We start from the raw sequence: 19,881 nt of genomic DNA, 5'->3' as shown, positions 1-19,881 counted from the left end.
TGCCAAAAGGAGACAATTCCTCATTTTTGGTACTGTGCCCTTGAAGGCATCTTATTAGAAAAGACCATTTCTTAATTAACATTTTTGATCTTTAATCCATTACACATTCCTTTAATCCCACACGGAGGAGCTTTTGGCCCACTTCCTTACAGTGACTGTGGGAGGCAATAGGCTAGCAATTTGTGCTGAGGGCTCTCTCGCAGCTGGACTTCAGAAAAACTGAGTGTAGGTCGGACTGGTCAAGCAGTATAGATTTTCATATATAACAGCTTTAGACAACCACGACTCAGGGTTAAAAATAACACCCGGAAGTCCAGGTTTACAGATGAGATCATACTATTAACTTCTATGGAGGGCTTTTAATCTTTTTTAAAATGAGTAGCAAAATTCTAAGTGGAAGATTTAGCAGATCACCAACATGTAAAATGTACGAAAAATACAATGTACATCCCTTATATCGTTTTCCTTGCAAATAATTACAGCAATTATAATGTGCTAACTGACAATTAACATTACAGGCTTCACAACTCACTATGATTTTTTTTTTTAAATACAATGTATGTAGCCTTAAGTAAATTGGTCATTTGGTTGTTTTGATTGGTGGGTATATGAGCTAATGGTTACACATTAGCTCAGCAGATCTAAGAACAGAATTGTCCACAAGCCAGATAATTTAGTTAGAGGTTTAATCTTGTCAAAACTTTGTGAAATACAGACAGCATTTCCAAGAAAAATATGTAGTTTTTCATTTCTCTATTCTGTATTTAGTATCTGTCTATTAACTCACACGATGAATGCCAAAACCATCCAAAAGGCATGTGTATTAGACACAAGGCATGGCTAGTAAAACATGCAAATAAGCAGGCAGTTGATCACAAACTTGATGTATAGTTGCATCAAAATTCGAACTTATTTTACCTTTTGTACAGCAGTATGTACACTGCTAATGCTGTAGAATAATAAAATGAGGGGAAGGGTGAAAAGGTGAGTTACAACATATGGGCTGGATCCTTCTCCTACTGAAATCAATTTTTATTAACGATTTTACTGGGAGCAGGATTGGGGCTTATGCATTTGTCAGTTCTTTTCTATGGCTCCACTTTGGTTCTTCTGGAATTAGCAAGTCATTTAATAATATGGCCTTGCTGAAGATATACCCAGAAAAGGGTGGGTCACATGATCATTCCAAGATAAGCATGCTGAGCACCCGCCCCACCCATAATACAATCCAATGGTAGGTTTCTGCACATATCTTTTAAACCTTCCCCTATGCTGCTATTCCGCCTCAAAAAGGACAACAGCCATTTGTCTCAGAGTGAGAGCCACAAGGCATGTCCAGCCTTTGAACAGTTTTCCCATTTAAAAAAAACAAAACCAAAAGATTATAAAATAAGTCCAGGGCATAATTTACTTGGATCCTTGGCTCTAGGTAAGCGTAAAAGCTTGTCTCTCTCACCACAGTAGTTGGGCCAATAAAAGATATTACCTCACCCACCTTGTCTCTCTAAGGGCAGGTCTACACTAACCCCCTAATTCGAACTAAGGTACGCAACTTCAGCTACGTGAATAACGTAGCTGAAGTTCGAAGTACCTTAGTTCGAACTTACCTCGGTCCACACGCGGCAGGCAGGCTCCCCCGTCGACTCCGCGGTACTCCTCTCGTCTAGCTGGAGTACCGCAGTCGACGGCGAGCACTTCCTGGTTCGACTTATCGCGTCCAGACAAGACGCGATAAGTCGAACCCAGAAGTTCGATCGCTCGCCGCCGAACTACCCGGTAAGTGTAGACCTACCCTAAGTCAGTTTATATCAGTTTTTAAAATAAGGGAGGGAATTGGCTATGGTAGCTCCTCACTCTGGTTGTCCCAGTGTGTCTTGTTTTAGTTTATAGTTGCACTAAGAACTCTTTGAAGTGGGTGCTACCTTCATATTTACTGTCTTGTACAGCACTAAACACAGTATCACTGCATAATATGTTAAAAATAAATGACTGTTTATATACACTTACAGCTTATGGTCATGTTGAGTAAGACCCACTAGGGGTCCCTTCCAACCTAAATGATTCTAGAATTCTGTAGTGAATAAGCAAAGACTGTTTGGGCAAGGAACTGGGAGTTCCATATAGCTCACCACTGCAAAGGGATTAATATCAAATATCCTCATTCAGCTTGGAAAAGCAGTAGTGTTTATTTATTCCATTTTGCATATTTACTTCAGTCTTTTGTTTAAAATTCCCGCTCTTGTGGCTAGCATAATTACCTTCATCTCAGCTATCAATCATCTACTGTGACAAATGTATATTGATTTTTTTCTTGGAAAACGCCAGACCAGTTTAATATGTTCTGTTACTTTTATTTTAGACCCATTCAATCTGGAAGTATTTAAGTACCAGCTACCACTACAAGGTCTTCCAGCATTCCGCAAGATAGAAGCTTGTGTAACAGCTGAAGAAATTGTTCATTATGGGAGTTTCATTTAGCCCCTCTAGATTTCTACTTCTACAAATATTAATGGAAAAACCACTGCAGCTGCCTCTTGCCGATTCATAGCTCTATTGTACAGCATCCTTCTTCTCTCTCCCCTCCCACCAGATCCAAGTTTGGAAATGGAAAGCCACTGACCTAGAGAAACTACTCAACAACCTGGATCAGCAAGCTGCTGTCAGTCCAAAAGAATGAGCCCCCTCAGACAATGGAGTGAGCAAGAGCTCCACTCAGTATGCAGTGGGATCAGTCTGGTCTACTGCAAGATGGGAGAGCCATCGGAGGCCATGGTACCAGGGCCTGTGTAAAAGAATAGCTAGAACGTGATGCACTTCTGAATAGGCATAGTAGGAGTTTAGTGTTAGGAGTACAGCTTTCATACTGCCTGTTTTGAAAGGAGGAAAGAGATATCGGGGGGGGGGGGGTTGAGGAGACTGAGGGAAGGGCTGTTAAAGGAAGAAGGCAGCATTTCTTTTAAACTTCTAGGTACAATATAGGATAGTCAAGGGGTAGAGAAAAAGAAATAAGGGATGTGGGGCAGACAGACACACCTTCCACCAGGAACAATGAAACTTAAAGTGCTTTGCAATCCCCATAAAAATGAATAAAATATCTTCTAGAAAGCATGATTTGTCTGGTCATTTAGTCTTCTTTTGTCACAAAATCTACAGGAGGTTAGCAAATCCAGAGCACTGTAGAATCAGATAAATTAGAGATGAGAAAGACCTAGTAGATCATTTTATCCATCCCACTGCCAATGGGAGATTGTTCCTACAGTGTATTTTCAAATGCTTTGTCCAGTCCAGTCTGAAAATGACCTAAGTGACAGGAGATTATCCCACACTCTATTAGATCTCACTATTGGAAAATGTTTCCTGATATTCAGCCTAAGATTTCCTTTGCTTTATTTCATCCCATTACTGCGAGTTCTATCCCCTTGGGCCATTCTAAACATTAGATCTAATTTTGATCTAAAAACACAGAAAATTTTCATCTTAATTCATTCCTTTGCTTGGGCAGCAGGAAAGTGACAAAGCAGCATAAAAGGAAAAACCACAGAAACAAACTGCAGTCAGCATAAAGAAGATGAGAAGGCATTGCCTCTTGTCTACCTCTGGCAAATCCCTCTAGCACAGCGGTTCTCAAACTGTGGGTCAGGACTCCAAAGTGGGTCGCGACCCTATTTTAATGGCTGAGATTTGCTGGGGCCCGGGGCCAAAGCTGAAGCCAGAGCCCCACCGCCTGGGTCCGAAGCCAAAGTGGCAGGGCTCAGGTTACAGGCCTCCTGCCTGGGGCTGAAGCCCTTAGGCTTCTGCTTTGAGCCCCCTTTTCAGGGGGCTGGGGCTCGAGCTTTGGCTCCCCCACCTGGGGCAGTGGGGCTCAGGTTTTGGCTTTGGCCCCGCCGCCCCAGGCAGCAGGGCTCAGCAGGCTCCCCTGCTGGTGTCATGTAGTTATTTTTGTTGTCAGAAGGGGGTCGCAGTGCAATGAAGTTTGAGAACCCCTGCTCTAGCAGATATGGCAACACCTGACCCAGAAGGAACAGAAACCCTGCTGGGGAGGGGATTTTGATAACACAAGGCCTTTGAGAGAAAGGAAATGAAAACAGAAAAAATACAGCAGATGAAAGCCCAGGATTCTGAGGTTTGGAAGACCCATCTCTGAAGGGACAAGGAATTGAAAAGGTATAGGTAAATAAGACATCCACTCCCAGCAGTTAAAACACAATTTTGAGAAATGGGATGCAAGTTTTGGGACGTATGTGCTGCAAACCGTACAAGGCACAAACTATTTCAATTCTGCATTGACAGCCATTTCATTGTTCTGCAGAGCTAAGAAAACAATAGCTGGAGTCCATGAAGAATAAAACGCATGCATATGCCTCTACCTCTGTGTAGAGATTCAGAATGACTGGAAATTCAGAATGAAGGCTGTCTACGGCCCTTTGTTGTCAGTTTTTGCCAATTTTTACCAAAATATTCCCTGGCTTTACAAAAGCTTTAAAAAAAAAAAAAAAGATTTTCACCCCAATTTTGGACCACTCAAGTACATGGAAATACTTGATTATGTTAAGAAAATATAATACATTAGATAGACTAATTTATTATTCAGATAAACACACTTAAGTGTAAACAAGAGGCTGTTAAAGACAGACAATGTAGCGGAATATGCACATGTGCATATATGTACGTACTGTTGACGTACAGTTCATGCAATACACCAGAGCATTAAAATGCTTTCACTTTCAATACTCTTACTTTTCTCTATTTGTTGCTATTATCTGTTCTCCCATCCCCCAATATTAACCCCTATATTTACCCCCAAAAAACCTAAACAGACGTTAACTTTTTGTATCAATTTTCACCGGGTTTTTTTTTTTTTTAATTTTTTGAAACAAACATTGATAAACTCCTGGGAAATTCTAAACAAAATAAAAACCAAAAACGAAGGGCCCTGAGGATGTCACGGCACCCTTACCTTAGTGCCTTGCTGACATGCACTGGGCCTACCTGGTTGGCAAATATGACTTTGAAAAAATCCATTTGGAATGAGGAGAGAGGGAAAACTCAAAATGATAGTAGACCCACGCCCAAAAAAGTTTTCCCCCTAAATGTGGTGAAAGAATTCACTGCTAGGGTGACACCGTGTGCATAATGTTTCAGTTCAGATGGCAGGTTTTTTTATAAGGAGAGATGCCTCCAACAATAGACTTGATAACGGGAACACCACCTTACTCTTAATCACAGTGGTTAATAACAGTAGCACTCCCTACTATAATAAACGGACTTCAGTTGAATACAACCCAAAAGACCTCATTGAGATACGGTAGATTTGATCTAGTCTCAGACATGGATAACACACTGTATTATTGTATATAACTTAGAAAGAATGTCAATTATCTCTGATAGTACAGAGATATGCAATACAATGCAGTGCATTATAGTTCAATTTGTTGAGACCCAGAAGTCTACACTGCTGCAGATGTCAGCTATGGCATTTGAAGGGAACTGTCCTTAACCACTGAGTGGCATGACAGTGTTAAGAATGCACCATGTTTCTTTGGCTTTATTTAAGTAGCTTTGTGACTTTGCTTTCAAATAAAATTATTTTTAAAAAGGAGGGAAGGGTGATTCACCTTGATAACTGATTTTTAAATTATCTTTTATTTCCCTCCCTCTCTTCCCTAGGAAATTAGTTGCCCCCTAAATGCTGTAGCTATGATCTTCCCAATTAACATTTTTAATAATAAGTATTTTCCAGATAATGCCATAATTCTCAAACTGGTGATACTCACACAGGTGTGAGCGTGTAATTTAAATACTGACATACATGCTGTGCACACATCAGATTGTTCATTCTTGTAGGAGATTCCCTTCCTAAACAAAATGAGAATACCTATAGCATCACACCACCAGAGACATCTGAGCAGATTTATAGGGCAACATCTGTTTCCATGACAGATGTGTGTGTCAAAGCAGCATTACACAGCGCACGGCAATGGCTTCTGAAGGAACTGCTTCTGGAAGAATTTAATTTTTTATAGTTCTCCTCTTCCTTAAAGTGATACGGCCACAGGATGTCAGTCAAACAGAACACAGAATGCATGGGATCTTCTGTCACTCCAGCTAACAACTTAGTTGTTCAAAGAAACATTCCGATTTCTGCGGGGCTTGTATAGCCATGAACTGACTTTCATTCACAGGAAGTAATTTTTCTCATAGACAAAGGCAAAGTTTCCTCAGGGGCCCCTACAGATTGCAGTAAGATGGGAAGGGATTATGATATTTTTAATTGCCACTTTTTAGAATATAACTGGCCCCAAAAAATTTTATCTATCTATATTAGATGCTTATATGGCCCCATTACTACAGTATCTGAGCACCTCAAAATGTTTCATGTATTTATCCTCACAATGCCCCTGTGCGGATGTACAATCACAATTACCTTTTTGTTTTACAATAGATTAGATATATGTTAAATAAAGATAAAGATAAAACTTAAATTTTCCACAGTATAGCAATGAAAGGTGACTCAAAAGCATTTCCTCTTCTGAGAGGATGTACAGTATTAGTATATTATACCTAAACTATAAAAGAAACCTCAGCAATAAAAAACAAAGTATCCAAAACAAAAAATGCTATTAGTCCTTTAGGGAATCAAGTATTAACCTCCTTATATACTTAACGCTTGTCTATACAGAGACTTAGTCCATGGCAAGCCAGGATGTGAAAGTACAGAGCAGTAACCGTCCGCGCACTAAGTTCCCATGTAGACGCTGTTTCAAACAGCAGTATGTCAAAGCCCACTATGGAGCTTTTAGCAAGCAACAGCAGCAGGGTCCAGACAGCCAGTTAGCGTGCAGCAGACTAGAGTGCTGTAGGTCCACATCCCAACTTGCCACACACAAAGATCTGGTCTACACTACATAGTTAGGTCGACATAAGGCACCTAATTATGTCAGTGTGCACACTGCAGCCTTGTCCCGCCGATGTAAGTGCCCTACTACACCAACATACTAACTCCACCACCACCACGAGAGGCGTAGGGCTTATGTCGGTGTAGTTAGGGCAACGCTGTTACATTGGCTGTTGGCTGGCTTGTTAATTTCTCAAACCTCACTCAGGGAGATGAGAAGCCCAGGCAGCTGCCATCCCCTGCTCCAAGCAGGGAGGCGAGAAGCCCGGTCGGCTGGCCCCCTCTCCCAACTAGGAGCGTGGAGCCAAGAGCAGGGGTGGGGGGGCAGCTGGGCTCTTGGCAGGGAGTTGCACGGAGGGCAGTCAGCCCCCACCAACCCCAACCACCCCTCTTCAATCAATGGAAGCACTTCTGGGGAGGATGCACACCACCAACAGGAAACGGGTTGTGTAGAAATAGGACCTAATAATGGTCGACTTAGGGCGGTAGTGTAGACATGCCCCAAGTCTCCATTTAGACAAACCCTCAACAGGTATGTCTACCCTGTAATTAAACACCCGCGGCTGGCTCATGTCAGCCAACTTGGGTTTATGGGGCTCGGGCTACAGGGCAGTTTAATTGCAGTGTAGATGTTCAGGCTCAGGCGGAGGCTCAGGCTTTGGAACCCCATGAGGGAAAGGGTCCCTGAGCACAAAACATCTACATTGCAATTAAACAGCCCTGTAGCCCGAGCCCGACAAGCCCAAGTCAGCTGACACAGGCTAGCCACAGGTGTTTAATTGCAGTATAGACATACCCAATGGGGTCAGGAAGATGGGAAGCAGAATGACAGTTAGTAATTGTGACAAATAAGCTTGGCTGGATCTCGGACCCAACTTCCAAATTGAGAGGAGGCCTTCTTAGGAAAGCAGGAGGCAAAAGGAAAGGGAAAAGTCGCATGATTTTCCTGATGAAGTTTTCTCTATAACTGTTCCAATGGCGGATGGTGCGGAATAGGCTATTTGGCCAACCCAACTCTCCTCCACCCCCCAGATCATCACAGGGTAGATGATCAGCAGAAGACGTGGGCCATCCACTCAGAGGCCTGTACCCCCAGGGACACGCTGACAGGATTCCCACAGGGGGCCGCTGCCACTGTGGGTGCAGGGACAGAAAGGTAATACTATCTTTCCAGAACGAACTCTACAGGATTAGTGTTGGGTGGATGTGTGTCTCCTCCTGTGTTCCTCTAAGGTGCGCACTTGCGCAGCTGCACAGGAGCCCATCAAGGGCCGCACACCTGATGAGGAGAGCCATGCAGGCGCGCAATTCCTGGGGCCTGGAGAGGAGAGAGATGTAGGATGAGGTGAGGAATAGGGGGTGGGCGGGGAGCTTGGGGCGGGGTGGGTGGGGAGCTTGGGGCGTGCAGGGCTGTGGCAGGGAGACGCCTCTCCCCCAGCCCCAGAGCTGCTGCGGCCGGGAGAGGCATCTCTCCCCCGGCCATGGGGCTGCTTCAGCAGGGAGTCCTCTCTCCCTGCCGCAGTTCTGGGGCAGCCTGCACCCCAAACCTCTCATCCCAGGCCCCACCCAGAGCCCACACCCCCAGCCGGAGCCCTCACCCAGCACCCTAACCATCCCAGGCCCCACCCAGAGCCCACACCCCCAGCCGGAGCCCCCCCCAGCACCCTAACCTCCTGCCCCAGCCCTGAGCCCCCTCCCGCACTCCAAACCCCTCATCCCCGGCCCCACCCCAAAGCCCTCACCTCCAGCCAGAGCCCTCACCCCCCACACCTCAACCCTCTGCTCCAGTATTTTTCACTTATATAATCAAAGGCCTCCAAATCCAAGAAGAGATTATCACAGGATTAACTATGTTCCACACTCCATCAATAAAGTTCTTGAGTCTTCCATTTCTTGAAGAACACCTGCTGTGTCTGGATGGATCAGATTTTACAATCGCTCAGGCCAAAATTTTAGCCAGAATCTTATTCATCTTGATTTACTAACGAAATTGACGTTTTTAATAGAGATGCCTTAGTTTGGCTGCAGTCCTGGAGGGGGTGATTTCAGAGCTTCTGGAGGTTTTTAATGCTCACTCAAGTTACCTTAAAATTGTTCTGATATGGAGGGAACATATCCAGGAATTGTTTTGCATTCTACCATTTAAAAGTTAAATAAGACAATAGCTACTACCTAAAAACAAAACAAAATAAAAAACACAGTTTTCACGTCACGGGGTGAGCTGGCCTATTAAGGGTTTGGGGGCTCAACCTCATCTGTGCCAGGTTTAACCCACCTCCCCACATGGAAGGAATAAATACCCAGGCCATGTGATGGGGAGACTAAGAATGGGGCTTACTTGTGGAATATAAATTCAGTCCGAGGAGACACACCTGAGAAAGTAGATCTAGGAATGAGACCTAAGACTGGACTAAGAACAGTCAGAAAAGGGCCAGTAAGGAGGCCGACGCTGAGTAACTCTCCAGAGCTGCTAGGTAAAAAATCTGAGAGAGAGACCTGCAGGGAACAGGAACTACTTGGAGGAAAGTCTAAGTAGAGCTCAGACTAAGAACCCTGTGAGTGTGAGCTAGCCAGGAGGGTTGTGGGGAAGATACCGGTTGCTTTGAACTTTAAATGAATAAATCAGACTCCCAAAAGGGGAAAGTTACTGAGAAAACACTTGCAATGTAATGTCTGATTAACTGGGGCAGTGTCAGGACCTAATGCCAGACTGGGTAAGTCCTTGCTACACTTACAAAAAACAGTGCTTTCTTCTCTAATGCTCTTTTTGCAACAGAAATTTGAACGTATTGCCACAGCAGAGCATGTAAATGATACAATGCCATGTTAGCTTACTCTCCACTGGAAACTCAGGTAGTCCGAGGGCTGGGGGTGTGAAGAAACAAAGCAAAGTTTGGCAAATGAAAAAGGAAAAAACAAGTAGGTAAAGAAGCTTCTAAGATAGCAAGAAAAACAGAAAGTAAAATATCCCCCCTTAAAAGTACCTGCCCATTTTAAACTATTTGAAATGTTAGACCCAAGTAATGGAAAGACATTCCTCTTCTGCAACAGTTGAAGTGAGAGTTACAAATCAAAATACTTGGGAGGCACTGCACAAAGATACAGGAGGAAAAAAGAAGTGTATTTTGGGGTTAGTCTCTCAAAACAAAATCCGCTAATTTTACCTTTTTTTTCCCAGCAGAAAAACTTTTTAAAAAGACAATTAAAAAAGGAAGTAGCATAGTGTACAAAACCAGCATGTGGGAAACCCTAGTTCTGGCACAGCACCAAATCCTTGTGTTGAGTGATTGCCAGCAGAACTATAGACACAGTACAAGGACAGAGGGAGCAGGGGGTCCAAAAAGCTTTCTTCTTCCATTATTATAACAGGTCAACTGGCTCTCCACGTGGAGCACTCTAACCACTACTATTGCAGTGTATGCCCCGACACAGTGACAGCTCTGTGAGAACTTCCTTTATAAACCACTTTCAGAGGTATATCATATAAAAGATGCCATATACATACATACATACATACATACATACACACAGTTCATTTCAGAGTTCATGTGCCTTCTTTATGCCTAGCCATGGGACTAGATGGTACAACAGCATCTGCCAAGGCCAATACAGCAGAGGAAGCAGCACAAACACATCCTCGGTGCTATCCTCTTCTCCTTTTTCATCTTCCCATTGCCACCTCTTCTGCAACTCCCTAACCAGTGACCACTGCAGCAGAATAGCCTGAAAACCTACAGGTTCTGAGCCACCAACATCTCAGAAGCTGATGGAGAAGAGTACCTCATCCGATGAAATAAGGGGAGATTAGAACCCCCAAATCCTGCATGTAGATGTGGAGAGAAAAACATGCCTGCCTGCAACTTGAGTGCAGAGAGACTGAACAAGCAGTGTGATTTGAGAGGATTTGGGAAGGAAGACACAAGAGAGAGACAATAATTGATACACAAGTTGAAAACAGTATAAAGCTTAATGTATGTGCTGAACTACAGCATCTACACAGGCCAACACCCAGTGAATACAGCAATGAGTGCTTTAGACATAGGGTGACCACATGTCCCGATTTTGGGGTCTTTTTCTTATATAGGCGCCTATTACCCCCTATCCCCTGTCCCGATTTTTCACATTTGCTGTCTGGTCACCCTATTTAGAAATTAATGTAATAACTGCCTAGCGCCATCCCTGCCAGTCACGCTACTTCATTTCAAGGGGTTTGTTCCAGCATGACTGGTTTATGACACAGTATTTTTAACATTTTGACTTTTTTATTGGCACTGATGGCACACTGTCCTAAAGCAAACAAATTCTGAAATGACATTTCTGTAAACATATCTATTACACACCGGTGAACACTGTATTATAATGACCCCCTACACACACCACCAATTTCCAAGTGTACTAGTTCAGGCTGACATTCCATCCCTTATTTGTGCTACTGGAACATCATTTTGTGTTTCCCAACTTCTCAGTTTGTGTCACAACCCAAAGGTAATTGAACCCTACTTTTGTGTTTAAGTATAGCAAAAAGGCAGTCTGGAGTTACATGTATCTCAGGAACTGACAAAAAGTGCAAGCCTTCTAGTTCACTGAGTTCCTGGGAAGAACACAGAATCTTACTCTGGTTGCCCCAGACAATTTAGCCTGGCTCCCCCATGGCCTCCCAGCCTAGCTAATGAGAAATTCCCCAGCAAACCCCATATAAAAATGCTTTTTATACCTCTTTAAAAATGCCTTAGATTCTCTATATATTTGGTAAGACTTTTTACTTCTTTAAAATGTCCCTTGTTGCTCCTCTAGATAATGTTCCAGTGATGTATTGCCACAGTAATACAGGACTGCAAAGCAATGGGCTAGCCAGACAAATATTAAATCTTATTTTCCTCTTCGCTTAAAAGAAGCAGAAAACCCTTTGGCAAATCAGAGCTCTTGATGCTTCTCTGTCCTCCCACTGGAAACCCTGCCCAACCTACCCTATCTCTGAGATGCTTTCTGTGTTAGATGTGGGGGCAGCAGTGCAAGCTTGCAAGTGTGGCAGTCACTGTTAACAGAGAGAAGCAGGGTGAATGAGCATTCTACCTCTCTTGTCCTCTGGGACATAACACATAACTGTCTATTAAACCACAAAACATTACTGATCTGCTAACTAAGTCCCTAAGATTCAGAAAGAAAAAAAGAAAGAAAAAAAAAGATTCTTGTTCTTTAAATTTAAGTTCAAAAGCAATTATACAAAATTGAAGAACCGGGAAACTTACATATACCCTTTGCTAGATCACAGACTAATACCAAGAGATTATTTTTTCATATCATCAGAGCAACCTCTCCCTCATAATTAGGCTAGGAAGGATTAGATTTTTATCAGTAAATAACAGTAAACATCGATTTCACAGTACACACACAAACTGACGAAGAATATTTCCATCTACAATAACTGAAATGTACAGAGAAATGAAGCAAGAAAAATGTGGCTTAAGAATTTATTAGAGTTTGATTTAGGGATGTTTTATTTTGTATATTTTAAGATGTGATCTTGACAATTTGTGTTTTAACAGTTATAAAGCTTTAACTTTTTGAATCTCAGTGTCTACTATCATTAAATAATTGTCAACACCCCCAATAATTTCCCACAACTGTGAAAATTTTAATCCATAAAAATTGGGAAAAAATGCTTGAAGTCCATGATTTTTCAGTGAGGTTTTTACCCACGAAAGCTTATGCCCAAATAAATCTGTTAGTCTTTAAGGTGCCCACCAGACTCCTTGTTGTTTTTGTAGATACAACCTAACACGGCTACCCCCTGATACTTAAAAATCAACACTGATATTATACACTGAAATCATAAAAATATAAAAATACAACTCTTCTAAGCTTACTTATAATGTATTCTATTGATTCTCCAAATTAATACACACAGCTTAAATTATGATAGAAAACTGTCATTTACAGAACTAGTTCAAATCACGTTTAAAGAATCTGAACTGACTCCCCAATAATAAGAAGGCTTGGACTCCTGTAAAACCTTTCAACTGGACAGATAACTGGGAGAAGAGCTTTTAATCGCCAGTCTAGGTAGAGGTTAAAATTTTACATAAAGAAAAGACAACCAACTGAACTAAAAAGACAAAATCCTTGCAGTAAATAATCAACGTGATTCATAAAAACATGGCCACATGAATTCCATTGACAACATGCACATTGATAAAGCTCCACATGTTGCATTAAATATCGCCTGCAAATCAATGATTTGTAAGCATCCTCCATTGTTCAGAACCTCATTGAAACTTTGACGGTGAAGTGCTATTTTTTGAAAAACTGAAGTAGCCACATTAACAAAGTTCTAGCATTTGTGGTACTTTGAAAGCTACAACACCTCAACAAGAGTTCTATTTCCATCCTTCCAAAATACTTCTAATTTACAAATTACAATAATCAGGAGAGCCAGTCCAGCAAATACTGAAATCAACGATCACATGCTTTCAAACCTACTGAGCTAGCTCTTACAGTTGTGGAAAGTTCACTGGCTCTGCATTTCCTGCCTTGCAGAGATGATAATGCCACAGGACTGGAGCTTGTAAACTCTGCAGCTCTCAGCTGAACAAGGGCTCTGCTTCAACACAGTTTAAATACTGTGTACAACTAGAGCTTCAGTCACACCTCAGGGGACATATTCAGCATTGGCATGACAGAGAGATTTTGTTAACTGCGGTTCAGATAACTGATTATACTCTACAATAAAATATTTGGGGAAATTAATTTTTTGGAAGAACCGAAAAAATTCTAGTTGACTAGCTACTGCTTTGAAAATGCCTCTTCAACCCTAGGATTTCAATAAAATTAACCACAATTTTTTTTACAAATTAAGATTTATTTTAAAAAATCCATTTTCTATGCAAATATAAGCAAGAGAGGCTGGGTTGTTTCTGCTCAGGCAACAACATACATTCTCAACTACTTTAGTGTTGTATGGGGAGGCCATCATTAAAAACAGAACTTAGTTTAAGGCTTGCAATGTAAGTGTCCTGTTATGCAACTAAATAAGGCCAGGTCTGCACTAAAAAGGCGTTAGTACGAGTATACCCTCCTAGCGCAGACGCAGCTTATACCAGCAAAAAAGTGCTGTTTTAGCTTATGCTGGTTCGGAGAGCAAAGTAAGCTATATCAGCAAAGGCATTTTTAGGCCAGTATAATGGTCTAATTGAGCTTTTGCTGGTACAGAAATTCTGTAAAAAAAAAAAAAAAAAAAAAAAAAAAAAAGTCACACATCTAACCAACATTGCTGTAGTAGCTAAAGTTACTACTATAGACCTGGCCTAAGAAGCTTCATTAGCTCAGGGAAAGACAGAGTTTGTGCACACAAGCCAGAAGATAATTCCTCAGAAGTCACAGTGGCTCTGTTTGCATCCACACACAGATGTGCAAAACACCAGAGAAGAAGAGTGAGGAATATGTTAATTTAAAACATCTAGCAAATGGTTCACCCTTAACAAGTCCAGTTTCTGGTGTTTTCAAGGGGAAAAGGTATATTGTTGAGTTGGGCTGGGGAAGGTAGGGGCATGAAATGAGAAGCTGAAGCATGTTTTTCCCCCTTTATTGAAGTTCTACATCACACTACTAGAGTTAATGCAAACAGGAAGATCATAAAAGAACATAATGAAAGTCTTGCACACTGGGACTAAGGGACTGGTTTCAGTTACTGAATATAGCTGTGGAGGCACACCACACAACAGTGAGTAACTCCACAGTATTACACCACTATATATTATGGCTTCTTAATGTATTTTCTGTATAGCTCTTCAGCCTTATTCCAGTAAGCAGCTTCATGCCTCATGTTTTGTACCCTATCCAATATAAAGGTTTATAAGATTAAAATTCACCTCTACAAAGTGTGTCAACATGCATTTCCTTAAATTAGATGTAAAGTAGATCACACACACAATACACAATTGTAATATATCATTCCAAGGGTCTAGAGTTAGAATTACTCGTATTTTCAGCTAGTAACAGGATACCCTGTTGCCCATTATCTCAGCTCTGTGAGAAAATGGGAGCAGAAGCAGCTAATTTGTGAAAACTCTTTCACAAGCTCTTCTTATAACTCCAATATATTCACTAACCTCACCCAGAAAACCCAAATGCACTCCATCCTAGTGATGTGTACAGATATATTTTTTGTACCTCAGCCTTGTGTTATATTTAATATAATTCAGGATTTTTGATAGATAACATTGGTTACTCCACTCCACTGCTGTTTGAGACTAAGGTCAAGCAAGAAAGACTGAGAGTGCTCTTTTCATGCACTGTTAGCTCCAGGCACAAAGGGGCCTTCTGCATCACAGTCAGGGGTTTTCAGCAGCAGGAATATTTGCTATCAAAGAACAGTGAAAATACAAATCGTTCAAAGCAGCCATAGTGGAGAAGATGCTGTACCCAGAACAACATACACTATGTTTTATACAAAATGGAATGCCACAAGTACCGTGGCAAAGACAAATTTGTCTTAAAGACCAGTCAGATACTGACTATGGTGAAAATAATCCCTTGTGAACTTGTTTCCCAGTGATTCTTATAATATCCACACTGAATGGGGATTTATTACCATTGTTTATTTTCATATTACTGTTTAGCATCTATTTAGATTGTGAATTCTTGTGGTCTACCACTGCTATAATACCATAATATGTTTCTATATTAAGACAGTATTGAAGTAGAGTTAATGTTAACCATTTTATCACCTTAAAATCAAAAGAAATTATATACAAATTTGTGTTCTGAGAATTCCATAGATATTACACAGACAAAATATGTACTCCAAATCAAAATAGCATTACCTACATCAGACTGGGTAAATAACTTGCCACCAACCATACACCTAGACTAATCTGACATCCTAACTTGCTTAATCTACTTTAGTTTCTGATCCCCTTTTTATTCAAATGTTCAATGTAATATAGGTTAACAGGTTCTGGACACAGGTCAGGTTTACACAGACACTGGTAAATATATTAGATCTTTCCAAACTTATGTTCACCTGGTCTAAGAGTGCTTTGTAATTTCTTCCAAGAAGAGCAATACACACATTCCAATTGAGATTGAAGTTTAAAATTCCTATTAGAATAGATTTTATGTAATTAGATTGGAATGAATGTGCAACAGTGCCATTGCAGAAAACTTCAAAGCAGTTATACTGGAGAAATCACAACCCATTTCTATGTGCCCACAAGAAGAAAGAATGGCTCTCTTGAGGATAAGAGTATATTAGTCTCTGTATGTAATAGATTTTATTGACCATATGGAACTGATATAAAAATTGTGTTGCAGTGGGTAGTCTTGGATTTGAGACAGGAATGTGACACAAAATACAGTTTCTGTAAAATGCCTGGCTGCTTTCCGGCAGCCTTTGCAATCAGAAAAACCTAGAACATTTACCTGATTGAGTCACTGATGAGTCCCAGTTCAAAGCAAAATCTGAAGATTCACCCTCTTCGACTGAAAGAGAACAAAATACAGTTTGTGATTTCTAAACAAAATGGGAAGCACGAGATAATTAAAGTCCCATATACTATTAAAGTGTTACAACAGATTTCTGCACCAGTGAAGAAAAGATTATTGTCCATAAAATAATTTTAGGGTGATAATTTAGTAAAGTTTCTGTCCAAACATTTTCAACTTGGCTACTAAATTTGTGCCTGAATATTTTTCCCCCCATCTACAATTAACCAAATTTGCACATGCAAATGTGAGTGAGGTTTAACTACCACAATGTATTGTGGATGTGCACATTTAGGGGGTTGGTGCACACAAAAACTGCAAAATTGTGGCTGCAAAGAGACTGTTTTGAAAATGTCACTCTAACGTATCATACCAAAGATATGTTCTATGAAAACAATATTGACTGATGTAATTAAACAATATGAAGAACTACAAAATTTATGATGTTTTAAAAAGTTTGGTATCCAAAACACTATATGTTAGGTACAGACACATTTTGTAATATTGCAGTCACATAGGCACTTTTTCTTTGAATATTTATATTGTAACTTAAGGCCTGATCATGTGAAGACCATGGGGGTAAGATGCTCAGTACCTTGCAGAATCAAACACTCATCTAGCACTTGGGAAAGAAGTAAACACAACATTTTATCTTTAGCTGTTCAAATTTTGTTTAGCCAACCTTGTGCCCCTTAGAAACAGCCAAGAGACCAGCTGCCAACTAGGAGCCCAATTCTACTCCCACTTCAGTCAATAGCAGTTTTACTATTGTCAAACTGTGTGCATTTGAAAGTCAGAGGTGCAGAGATTGTTAACATATAAACATATACAACAGTGTTCTTATTTCTCCCTCATAAATATAGTTTGGATATTGGACCTTTATTCTCTGACATACACCATTTTACTGTACACTCAACACTACTACCCCTCTCCCCCTTATCCACACTTGACTTCATCTAAAAAATGGACTTCTACAGGATCCTGCAGCTGAAGTCGATGTACCACTCTAAATTCACATTACATAGCTCCCATTGACCACACTGGTGGTTGTATGCCCAGACCTTAGAGCTAGGTTTATGGCCCTTAGATTCAATTTTTATTACCTGGAAGCCTCATTTTTTTTCCAGCAGGCTCTAATATCTTTGATGCAGTTCTAGCAAGTTGATGTGGGTGGTTTTAAAAAGAAATTGGGAATAGAAAAGATAACTAAATGGGTAATATAAAAAAAGTATTTGGATGCACTGTAATCTTATGTGCAGATCGCACAACAAATGTACATTCCATAGAAGGCTACAACTACAGTAGTGCTGTTGTATAATTTTATTACTTCAACAAGACTGGCCACTTCAGTTGATGCTGATGATCCTTTAAAATTAGCTGTAGTCTTTTAAACAAACCTACATGAACACAAAAGCACATTTCACAAAATATTATATTTGGAATGATGGAAAACAAAGTATAAAATGTGAAAATCAATAAAACTCCCATTTGTTTTGACACAAGTAGGATTGGGCCAAACATTTGCTCTAGTAAAAGGTTCACCCACCATTTTGTATCTCTTAGAGCACCATCTTGTTTCATTTTTGTGACAAGTACTAAAATGCAAAAGGAAAATTCTGGACATAATGAGGCTAAATATTGCTTCAGCTTTTACAACAGGTATGTTTCAACAATAAAATTACATGTACTTTGGGAGAAAATATTTTTCCCCCAACATGTCAATTAAGCTAACTTTATATTGCATGTCTTATTCAAAAAGGATAAACAGAATGTTTTTATTTTATTATGGAAATTTTAAAAAATCACTTTTCTAACGGATAAGAGAATAAAACTTACTAAATCTGCTAAAAAATATGGCAAGGCCTTAACTTCAATAACAGTTAAATAAGATATATATGGAACCACTGTTGGTCATCTGTAATTTTAACAACGGACTAACTCACATTTTGGCTAAACACAAGCGACTTGAGCTGTAGGTCACTTGATTTCAACAGTACAACAACACTACACTTTTAGGAATCCCTTAAATGACGCCAAAGGTTAAATGCTTAAAAGATTAAATGAATGCCTCTACTGGCATTAATTTGTTTTGCTCTACTGAATGGATGAGGGAGGGAGAACACTACATTTTTATATTTAAATGAAGATGACAACACTTAAATTTCAATGAATATTATTGTTATGATTTCAGGTTCTTCCCCACACACTCATGCAAACATATCACCTCATCTAACATTTTCATGTAGCAACGGAGTTGATTGTCTCACTAGTTTAGGCATAAATGCATTTTAGCTGTTGTTGCTCACCCCACTAATTTTTTGCTCTCTCTTTTTTCATTTTCTTTCTTTTCCTTTTTTCTTCCACTTCTCTCTCTCTCTTTTTTTTTATTTTAATAAACACACTATCTTTACAGGATCAAGGATGAGAAAAAGTAATAGCAACCCCCCTCTAAGAGCTATTGTTACGTCTGACTACTGTGCAACTGAACAGGTTTTCTTTATCCAGCAGAACAGGACTTCAAATTGGTCTCTTCAACAATAAGGTAACTGGCAGGGGCGATAGGAAAAAAAAAAGCCAGATCACTTCACACTGTTTGAGATGGGTGCTTGCTGTGGAAGCAGGAGCACATAAGGTAGCAAGTGGTACTAAAGGCTGGCATGGTTAGTCTTGTACTTCCCTGAAATGAGATTCTTACTATAGAAATTATTATTATTCTGCAGCACCATAACAATGCATGGGGCCTAAGAGACAATTAGAAAGATAGACTAATCTTTTTGGACAAGGGACCTAAGAGGGGCCTGCAAACACTCAGGTTACTCATGTGCCCAACTGTTTGCAAGACCAGACCCTAAATTAGACATCAGGCACTAAGGGATGTCAAACAAAGGACAAGAATCAATGATATAAGGAAAGCATTTAACATAAAAATATTCAGTCTGCACACCAATATGATTAACAAGCCATAGCTATTTAACTATCTGTTCCATTCATTTCCTGTCCTGTGCACTTTGGCAGGTTGGGAGGGAAGGATGGCCCCATGATTAAAGTGCAGAACTAGGGGTCCAAAAATCTGGGTTAATTTTCCAGCTCTGTTACAGACTTCTAGTGTAACCTTAAGTTACCTAACCAGTATATACCTCTCTATTGAAAGGGGATAATACCTCACAGAGGTGTTGTGAGGCTTTTCTCATTTGCATTTCTAAATCATTTGGACATAGTTATATAAGCACACGCATTTGAAGTGTGCGGGGGGGGCGGGGATGTCTGCTGAGACAGTAAATATCCAAGCATTAAAAACGATGACAGGACAGCATTACCTTAAACTAAAAACTTTAATACTTGACCATTAAGGGCTAAATTCTGCCCTCTGGTGCATGAGTCCTCTGTTGATTTCATTTGGAAGGACAGGATGCATATGTTAGAAGTTCCCTGTGTTGGTTAAGGAAGGGCTGTGTAGAGACTTTGTCCAAACTGGAGGTGAAGTCCCAGCTCATCCAGAGAGT

The 19,881-nt window shown here is 40.5% G+C and overlaps 1 protein-coding gene across 5 annotated transcripts in view; it reads right to left on the bottom strand.

The window, feature by feature from the left end:
* Positions 1 to 19,881, bottom strand: part of ZNF423 (zinc finger protein 423) — a 319,075-nt gene that overhangs the window by 230,216 nt on the left and 68,978 nt on the right. For 4 of the 5 annotated variants that reach the window (XM_026652711.2, XM_026652714.2, XM_026652713.2 and 1 more), the window contains exon 2: positions 16,316 to 16,375. The exons of the other annotated variant lie outside the window; for it this stretch is intronic. In XM_026652711.2, coding sequence (XP_026508496.1) covers positions 16,316 to 16,375 — 60 coding nt within the window. The remainder of the gene's footprint in view (positions 1 to 16,315; positions 16,376 to 19,881) is intronic. 5 annotated transcript variants of the gene reach the window in all.

Source organism: Terrapene carolina, unplaced genomic scaffold (genome assembly GCF_002925995.2).
Source record: "Terrapene carolina triunguis isolate 2854851 unplaced genomic scaffold, T_m_triunguis-2.0 Scaffold130, whole genome shotgun sequence".
Classification (NCBI taxonomy): domain Eukaryota; kingdom Metazoa; phylum Chordata; order Testudines; family Emydidae; genus Terrapene; species Terrapene triunguis.
This window is presented reverse-complemented; position numbering and strand designations above follow the sequence as displayed.